We start from the raw sequence: 25,436 nt of genomic DNA on the forward strand, positions 1-25,436 counted from the left end.
GGCAGAGCGCTTGCTTAGCAAGTGCAAAACCGTGGGTTCCAGCTTCAGCACTGAATGTGGAAAGGGAGAGACAGGTGAAGGAGGTTTGGGCTGAGGCCAGCCAGGAGGAAGCAGCAGCCGCGGTTTGGTGGGCTGGATGGAGCAGGGCCTTGTGCGTCGAGAGGGGAGCTAGGGCTTTCTCTTCAGAAGAGGGGGCTTCACCGGGGGCAGAGGAGAGCGTAGGAGTGGAGTGAGCAGGGGAAAAGTTCAATTGCACGGCAAATGAGGGAGTCGTGAGCTACGGGAGGTTAGGTCGACAGGCGCCACTGGCGACCGCTTGTGCGGGAGGGGTTAGACGGCGGGTGGGCTCTGGGATCTCTTTGACTGGCTTGGTGACCTTCCACCCCAGCTGGACCTGGGAGGTGGCGGCAGTCGGAGGGCGCGGAGCCTGAGGTTGAACTATGTTCTACAGCCCTCAGGGCAAGAAAAAGGGAGATAGACAAAAAAGATGGGCTCTGGGGTTTTCTGATATAGTGGTGGTGGGGGAGGAGTTTGGGGAAAGAAGTCTGAAAGAACGGTCCAGAAAGATAAAGATGTTGAAGTAAAGCCGACTGAATGTTATCTGAAGCATTAGACGAGAAAGTGAAAGAAGTTGAGTAAACGATTTGGATAAAGGAACCCCTAGGAGGGAGACAGCAAAAAATAAAGTTAAAATAGAAGAACTTGGCTAATCACTTGTGTGGCAATCGGGGAGAGGGACGGGTGGGTGTCCTCCCCACGGAAGAGCCGACAATCCAATGGAAGAGACTTGCAGGACCGCATCTTCGCCGGGGTTCTGCTTCCAAGGACGCAGAGAAGCGGAAGACAGATGGTGGAAGTCGGGAGCGTGTGTCTTGGGGTGGCGAGAGGCTCTAGGCAGGTTTGGGGTGGCCACTGCAAATGCAGCCAACACCAGGGATCCGAGCCAGTGCACCCCGCGTCTCATCTCAGTAAGCCCTTATAAAGCCCCAAGAAGTGGAGCGCCTTTTCCCCCACTTTACAAGTACTGCATCTGGAGCTCAGAGAGGGCAGCCGCTCGCCCAATGTCACACAGGAATCCGGCCCTCCCGCCTGGGGAGTACTCCAGTTTAGGGGTGGTCTGGACACCAGGCCCCCCTCGGGGAGGAGCCGACCGCAGCCCCTCCTGCTCCCCGCCCCCGAGGGGCGGCCCGGGGGGCGGGCGGAGGAAGTGAGCGCAGCGGGGAGGAATGCGAGCGGGCGGGGCGCGACGGCCCGGGGCGGCGGGGACAGCCGGCAAGCGGTCCGGACAGCAGGCCGAGCGCGCGCGATGCCTCACTTCACCGTGGTACCGGTGGACGGGCCGCGGCGCGGCGACTATGACAACCTCGAGGGGCTCAGTTGGGTGGACTACGGAGAGCGCGCCGAGCGGGAGGACTCGGACGGTGAGGGCGCGCGGGGCTGGGGTCTAGGCCTGGCAGGGGGCGGCCACGCGGGGCCCGCAGCCGCACGCGTACCTCGCGCGCACCCGTCGATGCGGGCTCAACTTTTCTTCCTCTGCGCCGCCTCCACTCTCTGCTGCACCAGCGCAGGCATGATTTTCTCCGCCGCGGGCGCCCGGGCCGGGCCGCTCTCCCCACTCCAGCTCCTCCCCTGCAGGCCGCGGGCGGGGGCTGCAGACGTGGCCGTCCGGGGAAGCCAGCCAGCAGACCGCCCGGCTCGGGACAGCACCGAACCCGGGTCCCTGGCTCTTCCCGCTGGGCGGAAGCCTGGACTGCAGCCCCTTCAACCATCTGTGAACCGCCCCCATCCTCTTGTCGCCTAGGCTCCCCATTTGAGAGTCAGCGTCTCTGCCCCTGTGACTCACCTCCCCGTGCCTCCCTGCCCTCTGGCCCGGCTGGAGGGAAGGGTGTTCCTGTTGAGGGGGCCTCTGTTGGCCCTGGCGTAGATCTGTAGGTACCGTGGGCATCTGGGGAGCAGTCACGCGGGGCCAGGCTTGTCTAGGCACTCTACGTGAATCAACTCGTTTAATCCTTTCAGCGTCCCCCATGGGACAGATGCTGTTACTCGCACTTCGGAAGGAGTGAAGGGAGGCAGGGAGGGGTTATGTAATTTGCCCTTGTTGGGATTCAGTCAAACCCACAAGTGAGATTCTAGCGCCATAACTCTTAACCTAGGTGCTAGGGCTGGGCTTGGAGATGAGCCCCTTCTCCCTTCCTCTAGATGCATACCTCTCCTAAGACCCCTTTCTCCACGTCCTACCCTAGGAGGTTCCCCACCTTGGGGTGGGTCCTTTATGGGGCCCAGCTTGGAGTGCGGGGCCATCTGCCTGTGTGACTGCATGTGTGTAGCTGTGGGTATCACTGGGTGAAGGCAGGGTCAGGTCTTCATTCTCATGACCACTGTTTGCTCTAGGGTTGTCAGTGGTGAAGATGTGGTAGGACTTGACAAATGCCTGTGATGGAGACTTGTAGGAATGTGTTATTGACATGTGTCAGGTGTTGTGATCTTGACCTCTGATCTGTCTGTGATAGTAAGGGGACTGAGGTGACCCATGCCTTATGTAGATGATGACTGTATGTATTACCTGACTGCCATGTGTGGACATGGCACAGGACAGTGGCACAGGCTTGGAGGTTTTTCAGGCTTGGCAGCTGTGTGTGTGTGCCCCACTTCTGCCCTTGTCTGCCCCTGGACTTGTTCAGGAGATTAGAGCAGGGGTCAGTATCCCTGCTTTTCTAGGCCGGAGAGAATGTCTGTCTCAGTGGGCTGGGCTGGGTTGGGCTGCCTTCTTAGGATCAGTCTGGACCACTGGGCAGGCAGAGCTGAGCCCAGCCTCTGGCCCCGCCTTGGCCTCTCGCAGGGTGACAGGAGGGACCTGTAGCTGTGTTGGCTGCTGCCTGAGTCCTGCCAGATCCCTCCAGGCTAGGCCAGCTCCTCCCACAGCTTGCTACCTTCTCTTCCTACTCCTTTTCAACCAGACATCTGCAGGATGGGGGATACCCTGCACCAGGGTGAGTGATTTTGATCCTTCTTGGGGACCTCAAAGGGTCAGAGAGTACAAAACCACTCAGCTTCAGGTCTAGCTCCTGGGGACACCAGCTCAAGGCCTACACCTCCGCTTTGAGGGATGTAAAATAAGATTGGCTCATCCAGTCAGCTTATGGGCAGGGGGTGGGTAGGTCCTGGAAAGGCAACTCAGGCAGATGCTCTATTTTTTTTTTTTTTTTTTAGTGATAGGGATTGAACCCAGGGCCTCACACGTGCTAGGCCTCACACACATCTCAATCACTGAACTTTATCCCAGCCCCTCTCAGGAAGATGCTTTTGTGCACAGGGATCAAGAGGGTGTATTTCCCTGCCACTGGTGTATTTGCAGCTGCTGGTGTGAATCTCCCAGGCAGCCCTAGGCCATGTTCAGGTTCACTGGGTTGGGGGGTCTCATCTCAGGTAGTGTCTGAGCAGCTTGGGCCTGGCAGGCATGCCCAGACCTGCTCTGGAATTTTTGGAATAGCTGAGGCCAGTACAGGCAGCTTGAAGCTAAAGGCAGTAAGACATGAGGCACTGCTTAGGCCCTTTCACATTCCCATAATCCCATGGGAGCTGTCCCTAAATGAGGCTTCGCGGATCTCCAAGGAGTGCTTGCTTGTGTCTGAGACCAGACAGTTACTCTTCTAACGTATCTGGGCAGTCGGGAGATGAGGTGTTACTGTCGTTACTTCATAGATGATAAAAGCAGCACAGAGAGGGTAAGTAGGTTTCCCTGAGTCACAAAGGTGAAGGGCTAGGAATCCAAGCCAAGAACACCCAAAGACTAAGGTGTGCAGTTTTGGGCAGGCCAAACTACATATCCCAGACTTCCCTATTTAAAGGATCATGCTACACCCTGGGGTGCAGTCTGGATGGACTGGGGTCCCTAGTAGAAACAGGAAACCTACAATTTAGCCCCTACCTCACTCTGGTGGACCCTGGACCCAGGTCTGGCCCTCCTCACTGGATGGCCTTGTCTCTAAACCTGAGCCTTACTTTCCTTGTCACTAAAAGGAGATAAATTATATATACTGTTTTTTTTTTTTTTTTTTTTTTTTGGCATTACTGGGGGTTGAACTCTGCCTTATGCTTGGTGGGCAGGTGCTCTGGAATGTTGCTGTAAGGACTAGAGACAACTCTTGGAGGAGCTCTGAGCTACCCTGAAATGAGGGCTGTAGAAACAAGGGATCAGCTGGATCTTAGAGGAACATCCACAGGCATTTGGGGGATTGGGGCTGCTGCTGTGTGCTCAGCCTTACATTTTCTGGATACTAGTGCAGCCTCCTTAAGAGAGACAAAGCAATTAATAATGGGGGTGGGGGAGCAGGCTGTAGTGTGTGATTTTAGAATAATTTGTAATCTATTTCCAACCTACTTCCAAAAAGGATCAAAGTAAATAAACAACAAAGGGTGCAGATTGGAAGGGGGCAAGAAATCAGATTAGATGTTAGTTTGGAGATTCCTGGAAGCCAAGGCAGAAAGGACAGCACGGTGACCTCTACAGCTGCCACCTTTTAAATTTTTTACTTACTCATTTATTTTGAGACAGGGTCTCACTATGTAGCCCAGGCTAGCCTGAAACTCACAATTCTTCTGCCTCTTTTCCCAAGTGCAAGTGCTGGGATGATCCACCATGCCTGCTGTTTTCTGAAAAAATGAAAAATCTGATTTATTCAGAGATATATATATATATTTTTTTTTAAATGAAAACTAATTTTCAGATGCTTCTCAGTGAAGAACTGTTCATGTAAAGGGCAATGTTACTGGGTTTTCAGATTTTTCTTGTTTTCAGATTTTCCTTATCCTGAGTAAATACCAAGGTTACCGCAAATATCATAAGTTTCTGCGGAACTACTAGACCCTGCTGGGCTTTAACTTGACTTGGTGGGCTGACCTTTTTCCTGGCCACCTTTGTCCACTATGACATTGGAATTGACCTACATGTAACCATGGAATGTGGAACTGAGGGCTGGAGGAGTGGCTCAAAGCGGTAAGAATACTTGCCTAGTACGCTGAGGCCCTGAGTTCAAACCTCAGTGCTGCCAAACAAAAAAAATGTGGACCTGAGCTTGGCCTACTTAGCTAGTCCAGGTAGATGTACCACTTTTATGCTATGGGGGAAGGAAAAACTGACTTTGCCCCAGAAATTGTTATGGGTACAGTTTACCTGTTAGTTTCCTTGAGTGACAAAGAATGCACAATGTAGCCAGGCACTGGTGACGCACGCCTGTAATCCTAGCTACTCAGGAGGCAGAGATCAGGAGGATCATGGTTTGAAGCCAGCCCAGGCAAATAGTTGGAGAGATCCTATCTCAAAAAAAAAAACAAAAAAAACACCCATCCCTAAAAAGGGCTGGTGGAATTGCTCAAGGTGTAGGACCTGAGTTCAAACCCCAGTACCACAAAAAAAAAGAAAGAAAAAGAAAGCACAGCTCATGAGGTGCTGGTGGCTTATACCTGTAATCTTACCTACTCAGGAGGCAGAGGTCAGAGGATTGAGGTTTGAGGCCAATCCTGGGCAAATGATTCTCAAGATCCTATCTCAAAAAATACCGATCACAAAACAGGTCTGGTGGAGTGGATCAAATGGTAGGGGACCTGCCTAGCAAGCTGGAGGCTCTGAGTTCACCCATAGTACTACCAAAAAAAAAAGAAGAGTGCGCAGTATAGCGCCTCCTGAGTGATTGTGGGTTCAAAAAAGTCAGCTAAACCACATGCTGACATTAAGAGGGTGTACCAGTCACCTTCCTCAACTGCAAGCATCTCTTATTGTGGCCTGATTAGGCCCATTTACAAAGAAAAGATTGGTGGTGGTCATGGCCAATGTGTGACCCAATCACACTACTAATGTAGATTGACGATGACACTTCTGTTGTCACCTCCATCTTTGGACACCATGCTAACTCATCTGCCCTCTAAAAAAACATACTACTACTGGCATCAAACACCAAGGTGACTTCTTTGAACCCATATGTCTCTTCCCATTTGCTGAGATACCTTGAGCCACTGCTACAGTTGCCAGGCTGCCTTGCAAGGGGGGTGACATTTGGCATCCAGAAAAGGAGTACCTATTATCTTCTGCCTGCTTGTGGAAAACTAGGAATGTCACCTACTGGGGCTCACAAGGGTCAGATGTTGGGAAACAGGGAAGTGTGTGGATGGTAGGAAGCCAGAAAAAGCAGTCAGGCTTTCTGCTTTGAGAGTTTGTTTGAGGCTCTAGCAGGGGAGTTCAAGCTACTCTTATCCCAGCAGCCCTCTTACCTCTTCCACCAGAAGTACTGCTTTAGGAGCAATGCTCTTGGAACCACGAGGGAGGAAGGGGAGGTCTGCCTAGCCAGCCAGATGGCGGTCAATGGGGTAACAGATAATCCAGCCAGATCATTTTTTGCAATCCAGCAGTTGAGTTTTGGGAGTTGAGGCAGGCTTATTAAAAAGAGAAAAGAGCCTGGCACCAGTGGCTCATGTCTGTAATCCTGACTACTTGGAAAGCAGAGATCAGAAGGATTGGGGTTCAAGGCCAGCCTGAACAAATAAATTCACAAGACCCTCTCTTGAAAATATCCAACACTAAAAAAGTGCTGGCAGAGTGGCTGAAGCCGTAGAACACCTGCCTAGCAAGTATGAGGCCCTGAGTTCAAACCTCAGTGCTGCCAAAAAAGAAAAGGAAAGAAAGTTGTGTTGGCTTGTTTCTGTGGGGTTTCCTGAGTGCTGAGGCATTCTTCCCAGCGTGAGAGGTGGGTGTTCTGGATCAAACTGCTTGGATCCAGGGACTGAGGCCAACAGATGGCTCCTGCCAGCAATCCATGCCCCGGTTTTTGGTCTCTGCTTAATCCAACAATCACCTTGCCTCCTGACTTTAGTAGAGCTGCTTTTTTTCTGGGAGGAAAGGAAGGAATGGGACTTTTTTTTTTTTTTTTTTTTTTTTGGTGGTGCTCGGGTTTGACCTCGGCCCCATGCTTGTTAGGCAGGTGCTCTTTTTTTTTTCTTTCTCAATACTGGGTGCTTGAATTGAGGGGCTATATCTTGAGCCACTCCGCCAGCCCTTTTTAATGAAGGGTGTTTTCTAGATAGGGTCTCGTGAACGATTTGCCTGGGTTAACTTGAAATTGTGATCTTCCCGATCTCTGCCTCCTGAATAGCTAGGGCTACAGGCGTGAGCCGCTGGTGCCTGGCTGGGACTGGAGTTTGAACTCAGGGCTTCACGCTGGAAAGCTTGAGCCACACCACAAATCCATTTTGCTGTAGGTATTTTGGAGAGGGGGGCGGTCACATGAACTGTTTGCCTGGGCGGGCCTTGAACAGTGACGCTCAGCTCACGATCTGTCTTCCAAGTAGCTAGGATGACAGGTCGCCCCCGCGTGGTAGAGCTGCTGCTGCTGCTTTTTGTTGTTGTTGTTGTTATTTGGGTATAGCTTCTTGCACTGACTTCATCTCCTTACAGGGTGCCCTCCCTCCCAGCATGCCCCGCGCCACTCCTGAGCGACCCCCACGGTGCATGGTGGGTAGCCAGCAGGCCCGCTGAGGGCCATGGCAGTCAAGGGCGCTCTGTGCAGCTTCATGTGTGTGGAAGGCAGCATCCGGCCGGTGCCTGAGGACACCAGGCCCTTGGCTGGAGGCAAACTGGGTGCCCCAGATTGCTAGAAAAAGAAGTGGGGCGGGGGGCGGGGGCTAAATGCAGGCCTCGCCCCTTCAGCAGGCTCCACCCCTCATGCCCTCGTGTTTGAGCTCTATACCCCATAGAATGATGTGCTGGGTTTTGGTCACTGGCTGCTCCCACTTTATCTTTGGTTCCTCAAGGAGGCTGGCAGGGTGTGATGGGAAACTGAGGCCCAGCCTCTTAACTGTTGCCTCCAGAGTATTTTACAGAGATGTTTTTGGGCTTGGCTTTACCTGAGGGCTTATAGGTTGGGGGCTCAGGAGGCTGTACCTCACAGATTGTTTTCATCTCTCTACACAGGACAGGGTAACCACAGAGAAAGCAGTCCTTTTCTTTGCCCCTTGGAGGCTTCCAGAGGAAGTGACTACTATGACAGGAACCTGGCACTGTTTGAGGTAACTAAGGAGCCTTTTTGGGCCACAGGTGTGGCAGGCAGGTGGGCAGGCAGGGTCATGCCAGGGGCTTCTCAGTTAACCAGCCAGACTGAGGTTCCCTTGGCCCTTCCAACTGAAGCAGCTTTCCCAGAGGCTACTAACAACCCCTCCCCCATTTGCTATCTCTAGGGCTATTCACTTTTGCCTTCCTTGTGGCCCCTTACCAAAGTGATATGTCCCTCAGAATTTCCTCTCTTCCCTCCACTTCTAAGGATTCTCTTAGTTCTGTTCTCTCCCACTGACTTTTCCTTGTCTTTCTGGGTTGGCTCTTCCAATTCTAAGCCCCTCTACTTAACTAAGGCCTGGTCCTTTCCCTTGCATCTGCCCTTGCACAACTGCACCCTCAGGAGATACCTCTCTGGAAGGGTTCCCAAATTTGTGAATTTTGTCCTTTCCAGACTTAAGGTAAGAAGTGAAATCTGGATTTAAGATCTAGTTTGGTGGGCTGGTGGAGTAGCTCAGTGGTAGTGCACCTGCCTAGCAACCATGATGCCCTGAGCTTAGCCCCTAGTACCACTACCCTCAAGAAAAAAAAAAAAAAAGAAAAGGAAAGAAAGGAAAAGAAAACATGGTTTAGACTCCTACTAAACTGACCCACACATTCATTCACCCCATGGCCAAATAATGGAGCCTTCTCAATCTCCACATTCCCAGAGGGTCCTCTCTTCCAACCAGCCTCCCTGTGTGTAGGGTCAGAAAGGAGCTGACAGGGAAATGTCAGCTGTGGACAAGAGGAGAATGGAGGCATGGGATGATGTTGAGAAAGCTGCAGGGGGAAGGAAAGAGTAGAGTCCTGTGAGGGATGGGGGTCCTGAGCCCTGGGAGGCCTCTTGACCTGTCTCCACCAGAGGACAGGTTAGGGGGCCAGCATCCTACTGTACCAATTGAGGTAGGTCATTCTCTTAGAATAGGGCCTGGAGGAAGACCATCTAGGAAGGCCAGGGGTTTTTTTTTTTTTTTTGGAAGGTCAGGGTTTGGGCAGACAAGAGAGACTTGTCCCAGTCACCCTGAGGTGGATAGAGTGTGGCTCTTTGTGGGAAGACAAGGGTAAATGCGAATCCCAGGTCCAGCCATAGTTGGGAGGTGGCCAAGCAGAGCAGGCAGAGTGAATTATGTGATCTGCCTGCCTGCCAGTCGTGCCTGCCCTACCCTTTCCCCTGAGGCAGGTAGTTTTTACAAATGGGCTGGAAGTGATTGCAGCAGCCGCTGGGCTAGGCCTTTTAGTGCCGCATGCTGGGGTGTGGTGCCCACACCTGCCCAGTTGGCTGACTTGGGCTTCCCCAGGCAAGAACTGGGATCAGGCCCAGACCTGCCTCAGGGTTTGGCACAAGGCCAGGCTCCAGACTGCTGGCTAAACACAGGTAGCCTGGTGCCATCCTGGCCCATTGCCATCTTGCCCTGCGACTCTGTTTACAGGAGGAACTGGACATCCGCCCAAAGGTGTCGTCGCTTCTGGGCAAGCTTGTCAGCTACACCAACCTCACTCAGGGCGCCAAGGAACATGAGGAGGCTGAGAGTGGGGAAGGTGTCCGCCGGAGAGCAGCCAAGGTGAGCTGGTCAGGGTTAGCAGAGAGGCCACACAGACAGAACAGCATGGAATTGGTGCCACTTTGAGCGTAGGCCTTGGTTCTCGAGTATTATCCTAACAAAGTTGTGAGACAGAAGCCTGACACAGAGACACACACTTGGTATCCCAACGACTTGGGAAGCTGGGGCAGAAGGATCACAGAGCCCAGGCGCACCTAGAAGCCAGCCTGGACAACACAGTGAGATCTCATCCCCAAAAAAAAAAAAAAAAAAAGACAGGTGCTATTATTTTAATTCCTTCTTTCCTTCCTTCCTTCCTTCTGTCCTACCCCCACCCCCCACTGCTCATCTAAGCCCTTAAACCAGCCTCCTGGCTCTGGGCATTTTTCAGATGAGGAAACTGAGTGATGGGGCATCAGGTAACTTGCCCGAGATCAGTACATAATGCTGGGAGAATGATGTGTGAGCTTACTGTGAGATAGGTATGAAATGCTAGATTACTGGCATTGCACCAGGATGGGTAGTCAGAAAGTCAGGAACCTGGTTGTCTCTGGGGGACTGTGCAACTTAGAGCAAGTAACAAGCCCTCCTACCCCTCACAATTTTGGCCCAAGGCTGTTCTGGGAAAGATTTTGGCAGCCCCTGGGTTCCTTAAGGACCAAAGTGGGGGGATAGGTATTGTGATAGGATCCTACTTCCTTGTGGGGCTTTCATGATACTTTTCAGGTCCCATGACCCAGTCACTTTCTAGGCCTCTGGCTTTTAGTAACCTCTGTCTTTAGGACTATTTATTTATTTATTTATAATTTTGTGATGCTGGGGATAGAACCTAGGACCTTATGCATGTTAATCACACAATCTATTACTCAACTACATTCTCAGCCCCTAGGAATGACTTTTGTGTCTTTGTTTAGATACTCTGTGTGATGGGCCTATTTAACTGAGGGCTGAGGAGTTCTTCTACAGTTTTGGTTTGAAGGTGGCAAGGGGCCCTCCCTTTCCACCTCCTGCTTCCTGAGGTTTGGGAAGTGGCAGTTTGGAAGGAGCTGGTCTGGACCTGGCTGTATTTTGTTTGTTTGTTTGTTTGAGCATAGAAGTAGGAAAGTTTATTAAGGGGAAGAATGAAAGCTCCCACAGGAAGGGAGGAGTCCCAAGTATGGCTATAGTGTTCTGCTTGGAGGTCAGTATAAGCCAAAGAAACCCCTAGTTGGGATAAGCTTGGTCACCAGCTTCAGACCTGCTCATGAAATTTGGGCCTTGCTGGAGTGGGTGCAGGAGAGAGGGTGGACCAAACTGAAGTATACCCCTCACCATGTCCTTGCGGGATGCAAACCAGCCTACTCTTCAGAGACAATGCAGCTGATATTTTGAGGCCACGCAGCCCCCACTCTCTTCTGCTGGTTGTGATTTTACTGGTGTGTTCTAGACTAAATATAGCAAAAAACCCTGACTGTCTCTGCCCATCCCTGTCCAACCTGTAGGAAAAGTTGTAGCTTCTGAGGGTGTTGGTCACAGTGGGCAGTAGGATCCTTGGGTAAGAACCAATTCTTGTCCCTTCAGGCCAAACCAGCAAACTGATCACTGGAAGCAAAGAAAAGCCCCCAAGAAAAGCTAGTGTGCAGCTAGAGGCATTGGTCAAGTGGTAGAGCATTTGCTATCAAATGCAAGGTCCTGGGTCAAAAAGGCTAGTGTTGATCTCAGCAGGAGTGTGGGAAGGACACCTGGGGTAATGTGGGGCTATGGTCCTTTGTCCTAATGGGGAGTCTGAAAATGCTTGGATCCAGTCTTGGCTTTGCCATCCAGCTCACCTGACCCTAGGGTGAAGATGTGAGGGTCCCAGACTCAATGGCTTTTTCGGAGGGAAGAGGGGCCTGGTCAAGTCTATGGGGAGTCAGTAGGAAGCTGTGGGCCTCACCCAGGGCAGTTCCGAGCAGGGGCTTCAGAAAAGAGGGCTTGAGCAGAGAGAATAGTAGTGCATTTCCAGTACTTATAAGGTCGAGGCAGGAGGATCTCAAGCTTAAAGCCAACCTAGGCTACATAGTAAGTTTCAGGCCAGCCTGGGGTTATAGTGAGACCCTGTTTTGAAAAAAAAAAGAAGAAAGGAAAAAAGACAAGAAGGGTTAAAGCAGGAAAGGTGGGCCTCCAACTAGACCATGCTAAGACCCAAAGGCAGGCTCTCCCTAGCAACCATTCCAGCTCTGGCCCAGTAACCTTCTGAGGCTGCCAGAGGTTATTTGGGGATGCAGAAAGCACTTCCGGCCCTGCCCTTTCCCAACTGCCCTTTTCTCAGAGTGACTCAGCTTAGGATAGGGGTGGGACTGGGAGCTCTTGTTGCTGCTATCCAGTGGGTGGTATTCTCTGAGAAGGACTCAGAGTCCTAATGAGGTGTGTTTTTCACCCACACTGAACCGTGCAGGACAGTGAGGGACCATGGTCCTTTGGCCTAATAGGGAGCCTGTAAAGATTCTGGGGTCCAGCCTTTTGTACTTGCCCAGCCCTTGTCTGGTCCTTCAGGCTGCACACAGATCCTGTCCCAGGCCTGGATCCTTCAGGAAGGCTCCTGAGAGCCACATGGCTCTCTCCACACCCCAACTTCTGGGCAGAGGAGGCTTTGCTGGGATTCAAGTGGATGCTCTCAGGGGCCTCCTGCCCTGGGTTGCATCAGCCCTGGCTTGGTGTACTCAGCCTCTGCCTTGGCTTCCTGGCTGGCCCCTCGTCTGATCTCTGTTCGCTCTGGAATTTTTCCAAAAGAAGGTTCAGGAACTTCCAAGGCACCACTCACTAGGCTCAGGAGTATCTTTTAGGAACCTGCAGGGCCTACTGCTGATAGAACACTACATGAGCCAGGTCTGCCCCAGCAGGTCAAGAGACATACTGGTAAATTGTGAGTTACTGTGACCTGTAGTGACCACTGTCACAGAACAGGGAATGAATGCAAGAGGGAGTATTAACTTTCTTGGCCATAGGAACTTCCTAGAAGAGGTGATAGTTAAATTTCCTGGAGACACTGAAGAGGAGTTTGCTAGGCAGTGAGGCAGGACCAACCCTTCTGGGCAGAGCCCAGCACATGGTCAGTTTCAAAGGCCATATGGGAGCCATCTAATCTGGAGTTGGGGCTGACATGGGAGGTGATGGAGCATATCTAGTAGCCCATACCAAGAAGTCTGGACCACATCCCATGCATTGGATTATAGGACAGTACAGAGGGTTTTGATCAGGGATGATGAGTTTGAACTTGGTTTTCAGAGCCCTGCTCTGGAGCAGGGTGTGCTGGAGTGTGGAGAGATTGGCAGGTTGGAGATGCCCCAGGTGTACTGTCTCACATTGAAGACAGAGTAGGCAGGACTCCATGTCTACCTAGACTAGAAGTTGGGGGATTACAAAGAGGAAGAGATAGAGACAACTTCTTGGACTTTGGCTTGGATGATTTAGAGCCTGCTAAGAGAGTTTAATAGGAAAAAGGGAAGGAAGCAGTACCATGTCGGGAGAGGGAAAGTGTTAAGTTTCAAAAGCTCACAGAAAGAATCTTTTTTTTTTTTTATTTGCGTGGGGCTGGCTTCATACCATGATCCTCCTGATCTCTGCCTTCTGAGTAGCTAGGATTACAGGCGTGAGCCACTGGTGCCCGAATGAGAATCAGGTTTTATATCTTTTCCATTCTGAACTGTCTTCCAGTATGAATCAGTAGAGGCATTTAGCTGCCACCTCCTGCACTCCCCTGGCCCACTGCAGGTACAGGTGAGGTGCTGCTGAGTGAGTAGGGCTCCCCTCCATGGCACATCTAATACCCTGTGCCCCTCTTCTGCCCACATAGGCACCTAGCATGGGCACTCTCATGGGGGTGTACCTGCCCTGCCTGCAGAATATCTTCGGGGTCATCCTCTTCCTGCGGCTGACCTGGATGGTGGGCACAGCTGGAGTGCTGCAGGCCCTCCTCATCGTGCTCATATGCTGTTGCTGTGTGAGTGGCCTGATGGGGCCAGGGCTGGGCTAAGCATGTGCCATGGGTGCCCCACAGAGCTCACCCAGCCAAGCTGCTCATACAGGCCCTCCTTCCCACAGACCCTGCTGACGGCTATCTCTATGAGCGCCATCGCCACCAATGGCGTGGTTCCAGGTAAGTAAGCATCACCCCAGGCCTGGTGCAGAGAACAGCCCAGAATTCACCTTGAACTACCTGGAAACAGTTCCCAGTAGTTCTCTGGTGGGGTCTCAGTCCCTGACTCCAGCACAGTGCTACCACCTGCTTGACAGAATTTGAGACTGCTGTTTTGTTGGGTTAGTATAAAGGCAGTGTCCCCTCCTCAAGAAAGGGCAATGTAAGAAGGTTAAAGAAGGCAGAAAAGCATAGAATGGAAAACCAAAAGCACCTATAATCTTACCATTCTGAGTTTATTACCCTTTAGCACATGGTCTTGGGGTCTTGTAAATTACTGATCTCTCTCTTGCTCACTCTGTGTGTGTGTGTGTGTGTGTGTGTGTGTGTGTTTAAGTATACAAATATATATTGTATAATTTCGATTTTCTAATGTGCATCTTTGTATGTATTTCCCAACTGTTGGAAATAATTTTTAATTTTTAAATTTAAATCTTAATTAGCATATTATTTTTGTACTGGGGGTACATTGTGACATTTACAAAAGTGCTTACAATATGTCTTAGTGAGATTCACCCCTTCCATCATTTTCCTTTATTCTCCCTCCTACCAGAAATTTAAAAACAAACAAATAACATTGTTCTCTGTAGCAGTATATAATCCAATTTATATGATTATTCTTCTACCTGTTGCTTTACCTTTTCACCATTGTAAACACTATTGTCATGAACAACCTTGAACACTAGACTCTGTTCATGCCTCTGGAAGTTCCCTTAGATTCCTTGAAGTGAGATACAACATGAAAGAGACTGACCCTTTTTCACATTTCTTGATTCCTATTCCCAGATTTTCACCAGAGAAGTTTTATCAGCAACAGATGCAATCAGCAGTGTGGGGTCACCCTTGCACCTGACCCTCATCACCCTGGGGCTCAGTCTTTTCAGGGTATTAGACTCTAATACAAGCACAGACTTAGGGCAAGAGGGTCAGGCACGGCCACTCATCCAGTGCTAGGCCTGTGCTGGGCCACAAGGGCAAAAAAAAAAAAAAAAGGATAAGTCCTTGATCCTGCTCTAGTCTATGACATAGAAAAGCAGTCTCTGTCCTGGGTAGTTGTGAGGGCTTGTCATGAGGGAGACCTTGAAGAAGAACCAGCCTTAACCTGTGTGCACTTTCTCTGATATAGCTGGGGGCTCCTATTTCATGATCTCCCGCTCACTGGGGCCAGAATTTGGAGGTGCTGTGGGTCTCTGCTTCTACCTGGGAACAACATTTGCAGCAGCCATGTACATCCTAGGGGCAATTGAGATCTTGTTGGTAAGTCAGGCCAAGCCCTGGTCAACTTCATTCACATCCAAACACTCCTTTTGGGCACCACAGAGAAGGCCCAGGTTGTTCATGCTCCCCTAACTCCTGGCTATGGTCTGGGGTTATATAGTAGGAGACCTTCAAGGAAAAGGATTTCTGCTCAGGCCTGTCTCCCCTTCACTCTCATGCTAGTTTGGGCCAGTCAGAGAAAGGGCCTGACAGCCTTCATTTTGACCTGGGTGTTTCATCTGCCTAGGCATGGTTTCAGCCATGGCAGGAGATATTCCAACTGTTGTTGCATTTAGCTGAATGACAGATTTGGGTGATGACACAGAGAGTGACTCTGGAGCTTGTGTGGGCTCTGGCCAACTCTGTCTTCCCGATGGCTTTGTGCCAGGACCTTCAGGTCCAGCTTTCCTTCGTTTCTAAGTTAGGGTGAGCAGCCATAGGATGCTGGGATTTGGGGCCTTCCCCCTGAGTTCCATGGGTGCTATCTCAGACTCAGCTTCCCACTTGTCAACGAAAGAAGAGGTTGAGGGACTAGGGATAACACAGGGTGACAGGTGCCCCCTTGGAGATCCAGAGAATAGAACATATTTAGAGAGTCGACCTGGCTATTCCCACCTTGGTCCTCTGCTTGCAATGTGGATCTTGTGTTTAGATACCCTGACTTTTTTTTTTTTTTTTACTTGTTTTTTTTTTTTGTGGTTACTGGGGTTTGAACTCAGGGCCTTCAACCTTGAATCGCTGCATCAGCCCCTTTTTGTGATTGGTATTTTCAAGATGGGGGTCTCACAAACTATTTCCTCGGGCTGGCTTTGAACTGTGATCCTCCTGATCTCTGCCTCCTGAGTAGCTAGGATTACATGTGTGAGCCACCAGCGCCTGGCTTTTACTTGTTTTCTATTCTTTTTTGTTGTGTTTCCTGGCTTCTTTTACTCTTTTCTTTTTTCTTATTTTCCATTTCTCATATTTCTTCTACATTCTTTAGAATTCTTCTGCAAGGAATTGTGTCCCTCCTTCTCAGTTTGTTTATTTATTCAACCATGTAATTATATGCGCCTCTGACATTTATTTTGTTCCCTGGGTTGTTGGTTATAATCCAATACTATCATTATTTTATTTTATTGTTCAAACTGTTCCAGTTTGGTCCTCCAGCTATTCAGGTTAGTGCTTGATCTGAATTCTTTCTTTTCTTAATAATGGCTTTATTGAAATGTAATTCATATACCTTAAAATTCATTAATTAAAAGTGTACAACTCAGAATTTGAGGCCACTCTGGGCTCCATAGCAAGACCTTATCTCAAAAAACCAAAACATAATTTTGGGACACAGCTTACGTGGTAGAATGCTTGCCTAGCAAGCATGAGGCCCTGAGTTCAATCTCCAGTACTGAAAAAAAACAAAAACAAAAAGATAGCCAGACAGGATATTGCACACCTATAAGCCCAGCTCTTGGGAGGTGGAGGCACAAGGATCAAGAATTCAAGGTCGGTTAGACTCTGGTGGCTCAAGCAGATCTCCAGAAGATCACAGTTTTGAGTCCAGCCAGGACAAACAGTTCATGAGATCCTCATCTCAAAAATAACCACAGCAGAATGGACTGGAGGTGTGGCTCAAGTGTTAAAGTGGCTGCTTTGCAAGTGTGAAGCCCTGAGTTCAAACCCATAACCCACACACACACAAAAAAAAGTTCAAGGCTAGTCCTAGCAACAAGACACTGTCGTAAAAACAAAAGGTCTGGGCAGAGGGGTAACTGAAGTAATATCTTAGCATGCACAAGGCCCTGAGTTCAATCCCTGGTAGCACATACACACACACAAAATACAATTCATGTACAATTCATTAGTTTTTAGTGTATTTACAAGGATGGGACCAATTTTAGAACATTTTCATCACTCAAGAGATACCCATTAGTAGTCACTGTCCCTTCCCTGCAGCCCTTGAAAACCACTACTCTGATTTCTGTCTCTATGGATTTGCCTCTTCATATAAAGAGAATCATACAATATTTGGTCCTTTATGAGTGGCTTCTAAAAGAAGCCACTTAAAAAGAAAAACAAAATAACAGGTTTCACTTTCCAAATAGGAAGATTGAACCTCTGCATCTCCCTTCTTGTTTCAGACCTACATTGCCCCACCAGCTGCCATTTTTCACCCATCGGGCACTCATGACATGTCAAGTGCCACCTTGAACAATATGCGTGTGTACGGGACCATTTTTCTGACTTTAATGACTCTGGTGGTGTTTGTTGGCGTTAAGTATGTGAACAAATTTGCCTCACTTTTTCTGGCCTGTGTGATCATCTCCATCCTCTCCATCTATGCTGGGGGCATCAAGTCTATTTTTGACCCTCCTGTGTTTCCGTAAGTAATTCACATATTTTGTCCAGGCATTGCATTGACATCCCTTCCAAATAGGCAGCCTTTGATGTCCTGGGCCCCTCAGACTGCTGGATGGTAGTAGGTGGGGCCTCTGATAGGTGCTAATGCTTCCATTGCTGCAGGGTGTGCATGCTGGGCAACAGGACCTTGTCCCGGGACCAGTTTGATGTCTGTGCCAAGACGACCATTGTGGACAATGAAACAGTGGCCACTCGGCTGTGGAGTTTTTTCTGCCATAGCCCCAACCTTACCACTGACTCCTGTGATCCCTACTTCCTGCTCAACAATGTGACTGAGATCCCTGGCATCCCCGGGGCAGCTGCTGGTGTGCTCCAGGGTGAGTCCTCCCTCCCATCCTCCTATCCCCAAGCCCACAGGCTGAACAGGACAGCAGAGCACAGAGTTATCCTTGTTTGGCAAGCTCAGGAATGGGGGACAGGTCTGGCTGCCTTCCCAGCTCAGCAGTGCTCTCTCAGCCTGGCTCTAAGTAGCTGAGTTTTAGGTGAACACTGTTTGACTAATTTCCTAGGCCTGAGCAGCCCCTGGAAAATTCTGGCAGTCTTTCTTTCCCTGGCCACCAACCCCTAATGCTGCCTGGGGATGTTCCCACAGAAGCCATAAAGAGCCTCTGTCTGGGAGGCAGGCCACAGTGGGGCTCTAGCTAATAATGGTTCAGTCATTTTGACTATCAGTTATCTAGTGGGACAGCTTTCTCCCTGTGGCCAGAGCAGTCTTGTGGCAGACACTAGCCATTGGGCTGAAGTTGCCTTCAAAGTTCCCAGAGCTTCTCTGCACCTGTTATCTCCAGCTGGGCTGCCGTGAACTGCCCTGGGGAAGTTGGTGGGGCTGTGGTGGTGATGCTGCTGCCCTTACAGAAAACCTGTGGAGTGCCTACCTGGAGAAGGGTGAGATTGTGGAGAAGCGTGGGCTGCCCTCCACAGATACCCTTGGCCTGAAGGAGAGCCTGTCCCTCTACGTGGTGGCTGACATTGCCACATCCTTCACTGTGTTGGTTGGCATTTTCTTCCCCTCTGTAACAGGTGAGCCCCTCTTGCCCACCCACCCAGCCCTGCCTCCAATCCTGGGGAGCCCCTGAGGGAGTCTCATCTATTTCTGGAGGTATCATGGCTGGTTCAAACCGCTCCGGGGACCTCCGTGACGCCCAGAAGTCCATCCCAGTGGGGACCATTCTGGCCATCATTACTACCTCACTTGTGTGTATCCTTTCCTCAGGGCTGGGGCAGATGGGGCCGGGCTCAGGAGGCACTTGTCTGCCTGTATGCCACCAGTCAGCATGCACAGACACACCACACCCATGCAAGAGTGTATACCTCGCCCCCTTGCACACATGCACATATTTGAGGGGCTCACGTATGCACACTACAAAACCCTCGGATCTCTCCAGGCTGGGGCTATGGTGGCAAGGGCCACTAGGGTCCTGTGGGTAATGAACCAGGACTTCAGTGTGGTAGAGGCCTAGCTTCCTTGACACAGTACAGACTTTAGCAGTGTGGTTCTCTTTGGCGCCTGCATCGAGGGTGTGGTGCTCCGGGACAAGTGAGTGAGCTGTGCCCTCCCTGCAGCTATGGCCCTGCTCTTGCCTGTCATCACCCCCAGCTCTCCAACCCCCACGGTCCCACACATATCCTCAGGCTTCTGGCTGCCAGTAGTGCTCTGTGCCCCCTTGTAAGTCAGGCTCCTCCAGGACGTTTGCTCCTGGGAGGATGGTGACTAAGATTAGGGTTGGAATTGGGATTTATCACTCACCTTCTCCATTAAAGACCAGAGTTCTGCCCCTCATAGTCTTTCTTCCTGACCCCTGACATCACTCACTCTGGGTGGTCCCACTCAGGACTTGGGGGAATTCTTGCCTGGAGTATGGTCTGAGCCTGGCCCCTGCAGGTACGGAGATGGTGTCAGCAGGAACTTGGTGGTGGGTACCTTGGCCTGGCCTTCACCTTGGGTCATTGTTGTCGGCTCCTTCTTCTCAACGTGTGGTGCTGGTCTGCAGAGCCTCACTGGGGCACCACGCCTCCTGCAGGCCATCGCAAAGGATAATATCATCCCCTTCCTCCGGGTGAGCCCTTTTGCACATCCCTACAGCCTGGCTGCTCTGGGACCCACACACTGGCTAAAGGGAAAGGATAGGAAATCAGAATTAGCATGGCCGGCCCACAGCAAGCCCTGGGGCTGGGTAGCTATCCATAAAGAGCTTCTGAGAGCTGCTCTGGCCCTGCCTGCTGTTAGCAGAGGTGGTTGGTCCCCAAATTCTCATCTGTGACTCTATGGCTCATCCGAAGCAGAGAGGCCTGGAGAGGTGGAGTCAGGGAAACCTGTGACTCCATAAGTATAGACATGGGTATACAGATGAGCCCCAGCCAAGGGGCCTGGGGAGGATGGAGGAGAGCCTGTGGCTTGGGACCCCCAGATGTATAAGTGGGTGGGGTGGTGGGAGCAGCTCCTTCCCTGGTACCTGTAGGTGTTTGGCCATGGGAAGGCAAATGGTGAACCGACGTGGGCACTCCTTCTGACGGCACTCATCGCTGAGCTGGGTATCCTCATCGCCTCTCTCGACATGGTGGCCCCCATTCTATCCATGTGAGCCAGGGGCCTTGTAGTGGGATGGTCTTGGGAAAACTCCCTGCACCCCAGGGATGCAGTGAAGGGCCCCTGCACTTCCCTGTGACCCTGTCTGGTGTTGGGGTGCAGTTGGCAGATGGGCTGGAATATGTGGAGAGATGTTGCCTGGTAGGCTCAGCTTAGCCTGCATTCAGGAATCAACCTAATACCTACACAGAAGCTGTAGAGAGAGCAAAGGGTACCATACCCCACTGTGGGAGACTTCCCCAAAGCAGGTAGCCAGCCTTCCCTGGACTGGGCAAGTACCTGGTCCCTTGTGCCTAGTGAAACCACCCCTGCCCTATTTATCACATTTAAAATTGTTTGCTTTTTAAAGTTCTGGAGGCAGCTGGATAAGCGAGTGTACCAATGCCTTACATGAAGTGGTCAACACATAGCAATTCCCAGAGGTCCCTGAGGCAGTTTGGTTGGTTGCCATGTTCACCTCTACCATGTTAGGGTCCTGATACATTCTGCTCCATGGCTTATGGTCCTTGTTCATTCAGTTATGAAGGGCCTACCCTTCAATGGCTACTCAGCTTATAGACCTGACGGCTCTCTTCCCCTCCAGCGGCCTCCACGCCCCCACCACTACCACATCTAGACCTGTCATCTCTGGGCTGTCTTGTGCCTCCAGCATAGCCCTCACATCATGGAACTGCACATTTCAACCTGTTCTTGCCACAGTCATCTTGAGTGGTGACCCCTCTTGCCTAAGGCAGAGGACAGCTCAGCCTTGCTGGCAGCCCCCTTGTCATATCCTGACCTGTTCCTCTTTCTCAGCTGGTTGCTCAGACCAGTGTATACTTGCCTGTCCTCTGTGACGTGGCTTAGAGGACACCTCAGCAGTGGTCCCATCTGCAACAAGCTGTGGGATTGGGTGCTGTGTGTTTGGGAAGACCTGACTGAGTCCATGAAGAGCAGGGCCAGGATTTGGCCCAGTTACTGGTCCAGACCAGTCAGACATCAGGCACCTGGAAGAACCATGGGAGCTGCTTTACACCAACCACCTCCCTGTGCTGCAGGTTCTTTCTTATGTGTTACTTGTTTGTGAACCTGGCCTGTGCTGTGCAGACCCTCCTGAGGACCCCCAACTGGCGGCCCCGGTTCAAATACTATCACTGGTGAGTGCTGGTCGGGACCCCTGAGCCAAGTCCTTGATGTGGGAGATAGTGAGGGAGCCAGGAGCCCCCATTTTGGATGAAGTTTGAGTTTCCTTGACAGTTTTTACTCTTGGTAAAACACTTTGGAGGAGGAGATTGTGGGGCTGGGGACCTTGACCTATTTCTTACACCCAACTGTGACTTGGGATTTGAGAGGGCCATCAGGACATGGGATAGGTTATGACCTAGGACCCTACTAGTCTTGCCTTGATTCTTTTCTCTCCCGTTCTGTTCCAGGGCACTATCCTTCCTGGGCATGAGCCTCTGCCTGGCCCTTATGTTTGTTTCCTCCTGGTACTATGCTCTGGTGGCCATGCTTATCGCAGGCATGATCTACAAGTACATTGAGTACCAAGGGTGAGTGAAGGGCTGCTGCCTGGCCTCTGTCAACAGCCTGTACAGCATTCAGGGTGCCTGGCTAAGCAAGTGGGGTGGTCTGGATGTCAGGTCATGGGGGCAGCTGGGCCACCTTAGCTATCCACCATGGGTACTAGGACTTGGGGGCTGTGACTCAGGGCCTGGCCCCTCCTGCACATTCATATAGACTAAAATTCCTGTGTAAGGGGCTGAGGATGAAGCTAAGTGGTAGAGCACTTGCTTAGCATGTGTAAAGTCCTTGGTTTAATTCCCTGTACCACAAAACAAAAAAGAAAAATGTTTGGGTGGATCAAGGACTCACCAGCTTGTGGTGGCATCTGTAGGGCTGAGAAGGAATGGGGTGACGGGATCCGAGGCCTGTCCCTGAGCGCTGCCCGCTATGCACTGTTGCGGCTAGAAGAGGGGCCACCTCATACCAAGAACTGGCGGTAAGTTCATGCCTGATTGGTAAAGGGCCATCTCAAAGTTAGGGAGCATTATGAGGGTGGGAGGGCCAAGAGTTCTGGCTCTCCTACCTAGTCCAGGTCCCCCCTCTTGGAGTTGCCAGGAGCTCCCTCCTGCTTATTGAGCCCTTGGATCCATGCTATGCAAACCTGTGGGGGCCCATGTTCTAAGAAGGGAAGAAGAGGAAGTTCCTTGGAAAGACCTGACCCTGGTCTCAGGCTGCCTCCCCATCTGGCTACTGTAGGCCTCAGCTCCTGGTGCTGCTGAAGCTAGACGAGGACCTTCATGTGAAGTACCCACGGCTCCTCACCTTTGCTTCCCAGCTAAAGGCCGGCAAGGGCCTAACAATTGTTGGCTCCGTCATCCAGGGCAGCTTCTTGGAGAGCTATGGAGAGGCCCAGGCTGCTGAGCAGGTGCCTTCCAGGGGTGGGAGGAGCCGAGCCAGGCCAATAGTGTCTGGGCTGCAGCTGATATGTAGGGGAGAGGACCAATTCTAGCCAGTTTGGCCAGCAAGATGGACAACACTGATGCCACCTTCAAGCTGGAACAAGGGGGTATAGTTGAAAACATGGCCTCTGGGTAAATAGCTTGCTCCAGGCCTTTCTACCCCTAAGTAGTTAAATGCCCTAGGGCCCTGGGAGGGAGCCCAATAAAGGAGAAGCTGGTGGCCTTGCCTTCTGACACGGACATGTTCTCCACAGACGATCAAGAACATGATGGAGATTGAGAAAGTGAAAGGCTTCTGCCAGGTAGTGGTGGCCAGCAAAGTACGTGAAGGGCTGGCCCACCTTATCCAGTCATGCGGCCTGGGAGGCATGAGGCATAACTCCGTGGTGCTGGGCTGGCCCTATGGCTGGCGACAGAGTGAGGACCCACGTGCCTGGAAGACCTTTATTGGTGTGTGAGAGGCTGGTGCCTGGGCTGGACCGAGTGGACCAAGGGCAGGGTTAAGCGAGGTGACGGAGGCCTGAGGGCCACAGGCTGGCAGTCAGCAGTGCCCTCTTTCTCAGACACTGTGCGCTGCACCACAGCTGCCCACCTGGCCCTGCTTGTGCCCAAGAACATCGCTTTTTACCCCAGCAACCATGAGCGTTACCTGGAGGGCCACATTGATGTGTGGTGGATCGTGCACGATGGCGGCATGCTCATGCTTCTGCCCTTTCTGCTGCGCCAGCATAAGGTGGGCCAGGCAGGTGGGTGTGGGTGAGAGGAGCTGGGCCCTTGGAGGTTGGGTGTGACCGAAGCACAACCTGCTCCAATGCCACAGGTTTGGAGGAAGTGCCGGATGCGCATCTTCACGGTAGCTCAGATGGACGACAATAGCATCCAGATGAAGAAGGATCTGGCCATTTTCCTCTATCACCTCCGCCTTGAGGCAGAAGTGGAGGTGGTGGAGATGGTAAGCTGCCTCCCCTAACGTTGCCACAGGGATCCTGAGCGCCATACGGCCCCATCCTCACATCTTCCCTTCTTCCCAGCATAACAGCGACATCTCTGCATATACCTACGAGCGCACACTGATGATGGAACAGCGGTCTCAAATGCTGCGGCAGATGAGGCTGACCAAGACTGAACGGGAGCGAGAAGTCAGTGGCTGCCTTGGTTCAGGCTGGGGATGGGTGGCAGGGTCAGACCTTTGGAGACACTGTCAGGTGGAGGTATCAGAGTGACTCACCCCAGGGCTGATCATGGTGGTTTATGTATGTAATCCCAGCTATTTGGGAGGAGGTCAGGAGAATCATGTTTCAAGGCCAGCCTAGGCAAAAAAGTTAGTGAGACTCTATCTCAATCAATTAACTGGCCATGGTGGTATGTACCTATAATCCCAGCTACCCAGGAGGCAGAGGTAAGAGGATCATGGTCCCAGGCTGGCCCTGAACAAAAAGCATGACCCAATCCAAAAAATAACTAAAGCAAAAAGCTGAGGACCAGTAGAGCATCTGCTGTGTAAGCATGAAGCCCTGAGTTCAAACTCCAGTCCCACCAAAAATAACAGCTCAAGTGGTAGAGTGCTTGCCTAGTAAATGTGAGGTCCTGAGTTAAAACTACAGCACTGCCAAAACAAAACAAAACCAAAAACTCACTCTAGGTCCAGGCTCCCCTGAGCCAGTGCCCATTTCCTGGAGGCAGGGTGGTCATGACAGGCCAGCTAGCTCCCCTTTTTCCAGGGGATTAAAGCTACTTCCTCTGATTATCCTCAGGCCCAACTGGTCAAGGACAGACACTCGGCCCTGCGGCTCGAGAGCCTATATTCAGATGAGGAGGATGAGTCTGCAGCAGGGGCTGACAAGATCCAGATGACATGGACCCGGGACAAGTACATGACTGAGCCCTGGGACCCCAGCCATGCCCCTGACAACTTCCGGGAGCTGGTGCACATGAAGCCGTGAGTATAGTAGAAATTACCCAGTATGTTGGGGTCTGGGTTGGAGATGAAGTGGAAGCAGACAAACTGTGGGTGGGCCAGGGACAGAGGATTCCTTGCTGGATTGTTCCCGATAGCCTGTAATCAGCTGCATTACCTGCAGGGACCAATCCAATGTGCGGCGTATGCACACTGCAGTGAAACTCAATGAAGTCATAGTCACACGCTCCCATGATGCCCGGCTGGTCCTACTGAACATGCCTGGTCCGCCTAAGAACAGCGAAGGTGATGAGAATTGTATCCCTTTGTGGAAAAACAGGCAGCGGGGTGGTGGATGATGTGCAAGTTCCTTTCCCCAGGTGGGGATGGCCCTGGTTACCTCTTGGTTCTGTGGCTGCCTCCTTGACGTGATGCTCTGCAGACATGGAGTTCCTTGAGGTGCTGACTGAGGGCCTTGAGCGGGTGTTGTTGGTGCGTGGGGGTGGCCGTGAAGTCATCACCATCTACTCCTGAGCCCAGTGTAGTTTTGTGGCTGAGTGGGGGTGTCCAGGGCAATAGCGCCCACCCTACTACACACCTACTTGCCAGTTCTACTTTGCCCATCTTTGCCTTGGACCAGCTTTGCCAGGTCTCCTGGGAAACTAAGCCTAGGCCTGGGAGTGGTGATGGATCTGAGGACCTGTGGAACCCTTGGATGTTTGGGGACTTTTCCCCCCACTACCCCAGTAGGCCTGCCCTGGCTAGAGAAGACTGGTGGAGAACTGATGAGGGGTTTGAAGGCCCAGCCTTGTCCAGGAGCTCTATTTATTGTATATTTATTGTTTGGATATTACCATCAAAAAAGAGGGGAAGGGCAGCAAGGGAGGGAGTCCAGTCAGCCTGTGTGCAGGAAGACCTGGCTCAGGCTACTGTGGGCAGTAGCCCACATTCAAGCCAAGCAGAATGGAGCTGGCCAAACTAAGCCCTGACTTTTTTCAATAAAACATTGTGTACTTCTGGGCCTCCTGCTGCCCAGCTCTGTTTCTCCTGGCGCCAAGGGAAGAAGGCGGAACT

The 25,436-nt window shown here is 51.4% G+C and overlaps 1 protein-coding gene across 3 annotated transcripts; it reads left to right on the plus strand.

Annotated features, from left to right (window-relative positions):
• The first annotated feature begins 1,208 nt into the window (after positions 1 to 1,208).
• On the plus strand, positions 1,209 to 25,383 carry Slc12a4 (solute carrier family 12 member 4). 3 transcript variants are annotated; one of them, XM_020171126.2, is made up of 24 exons: positions 1,229 to 1,421; positions 7,964 to 8,058; positions 9,514 to 9,645; positions 13,439 to 13,585; positions 13,687 to 13,741; positions 14,907 to 15,037; positions 17,155 to 17,396; positions 17,537 to 17,751; positions 18,290 to 18,454; positions 18,534 to 18,632; positions 18,914 to 18,971; positions 19,317 to 19,491; positions 19,894 to 20,012; positions 21,059 to 21,157; positions 21,434 to 21,553; positions 21,898 to 22,002; positions 22,263 to 22,431; positions 22,720 to 22,915; positions 23,029 to 23,198; positions 23,286 to 23,417; positions 23,497 to 23,604; positions 24,220 to 24,404; positions 24,547 to 24,680; positions 24,805 to 25,383. In XM_020171126.2, the coding sequence occupies exons 1-24, from the start codon at positions 1,307 to 1,309 to the stop codon at positions 24,894 to 24,896; spliced, it is 3,258 nt and encodes a 1,085-aa protein (XP_020026715.2). In that variant the 5' UTR covers positions 1,229 to 1,306; the 3' UTR covers positions 24,897 to 25,383. The 3 variants fall into 3 exon arrangements, with proteins under 3 accessions (XP_073911886.1, XP_073911885.1, XP_020026715.2); XM_074055785.1 differs by lacking the exon at positions 7,964 to 8,058 and having other exon boundaries at positions 1,209 to 1,421; XM_074055784.1 differs by lacking the exon at positions 19,894 to 20,012 and having other exon boundaries at positions 1,228 to 1,421; positions 19,267 to 19,491.
• The last annotated feature ends 53 nt before the right edge of the window (positions 25,384 to 25,436 follow it).

Source organism: Castor canadensis, chromosome 15, assembly GCF_047511655.1.
Source record: "Castor canadensis chromosome 15, mCasCan1.hap1v2, whole genome shotgun sequence".
Taxonomy (NCBI): domain Eukaryota; kingdom Metazoa; phylum Chordata; class Mammalia; order Rodentia; family Castoridae; genus Castor; species Castor canadensis.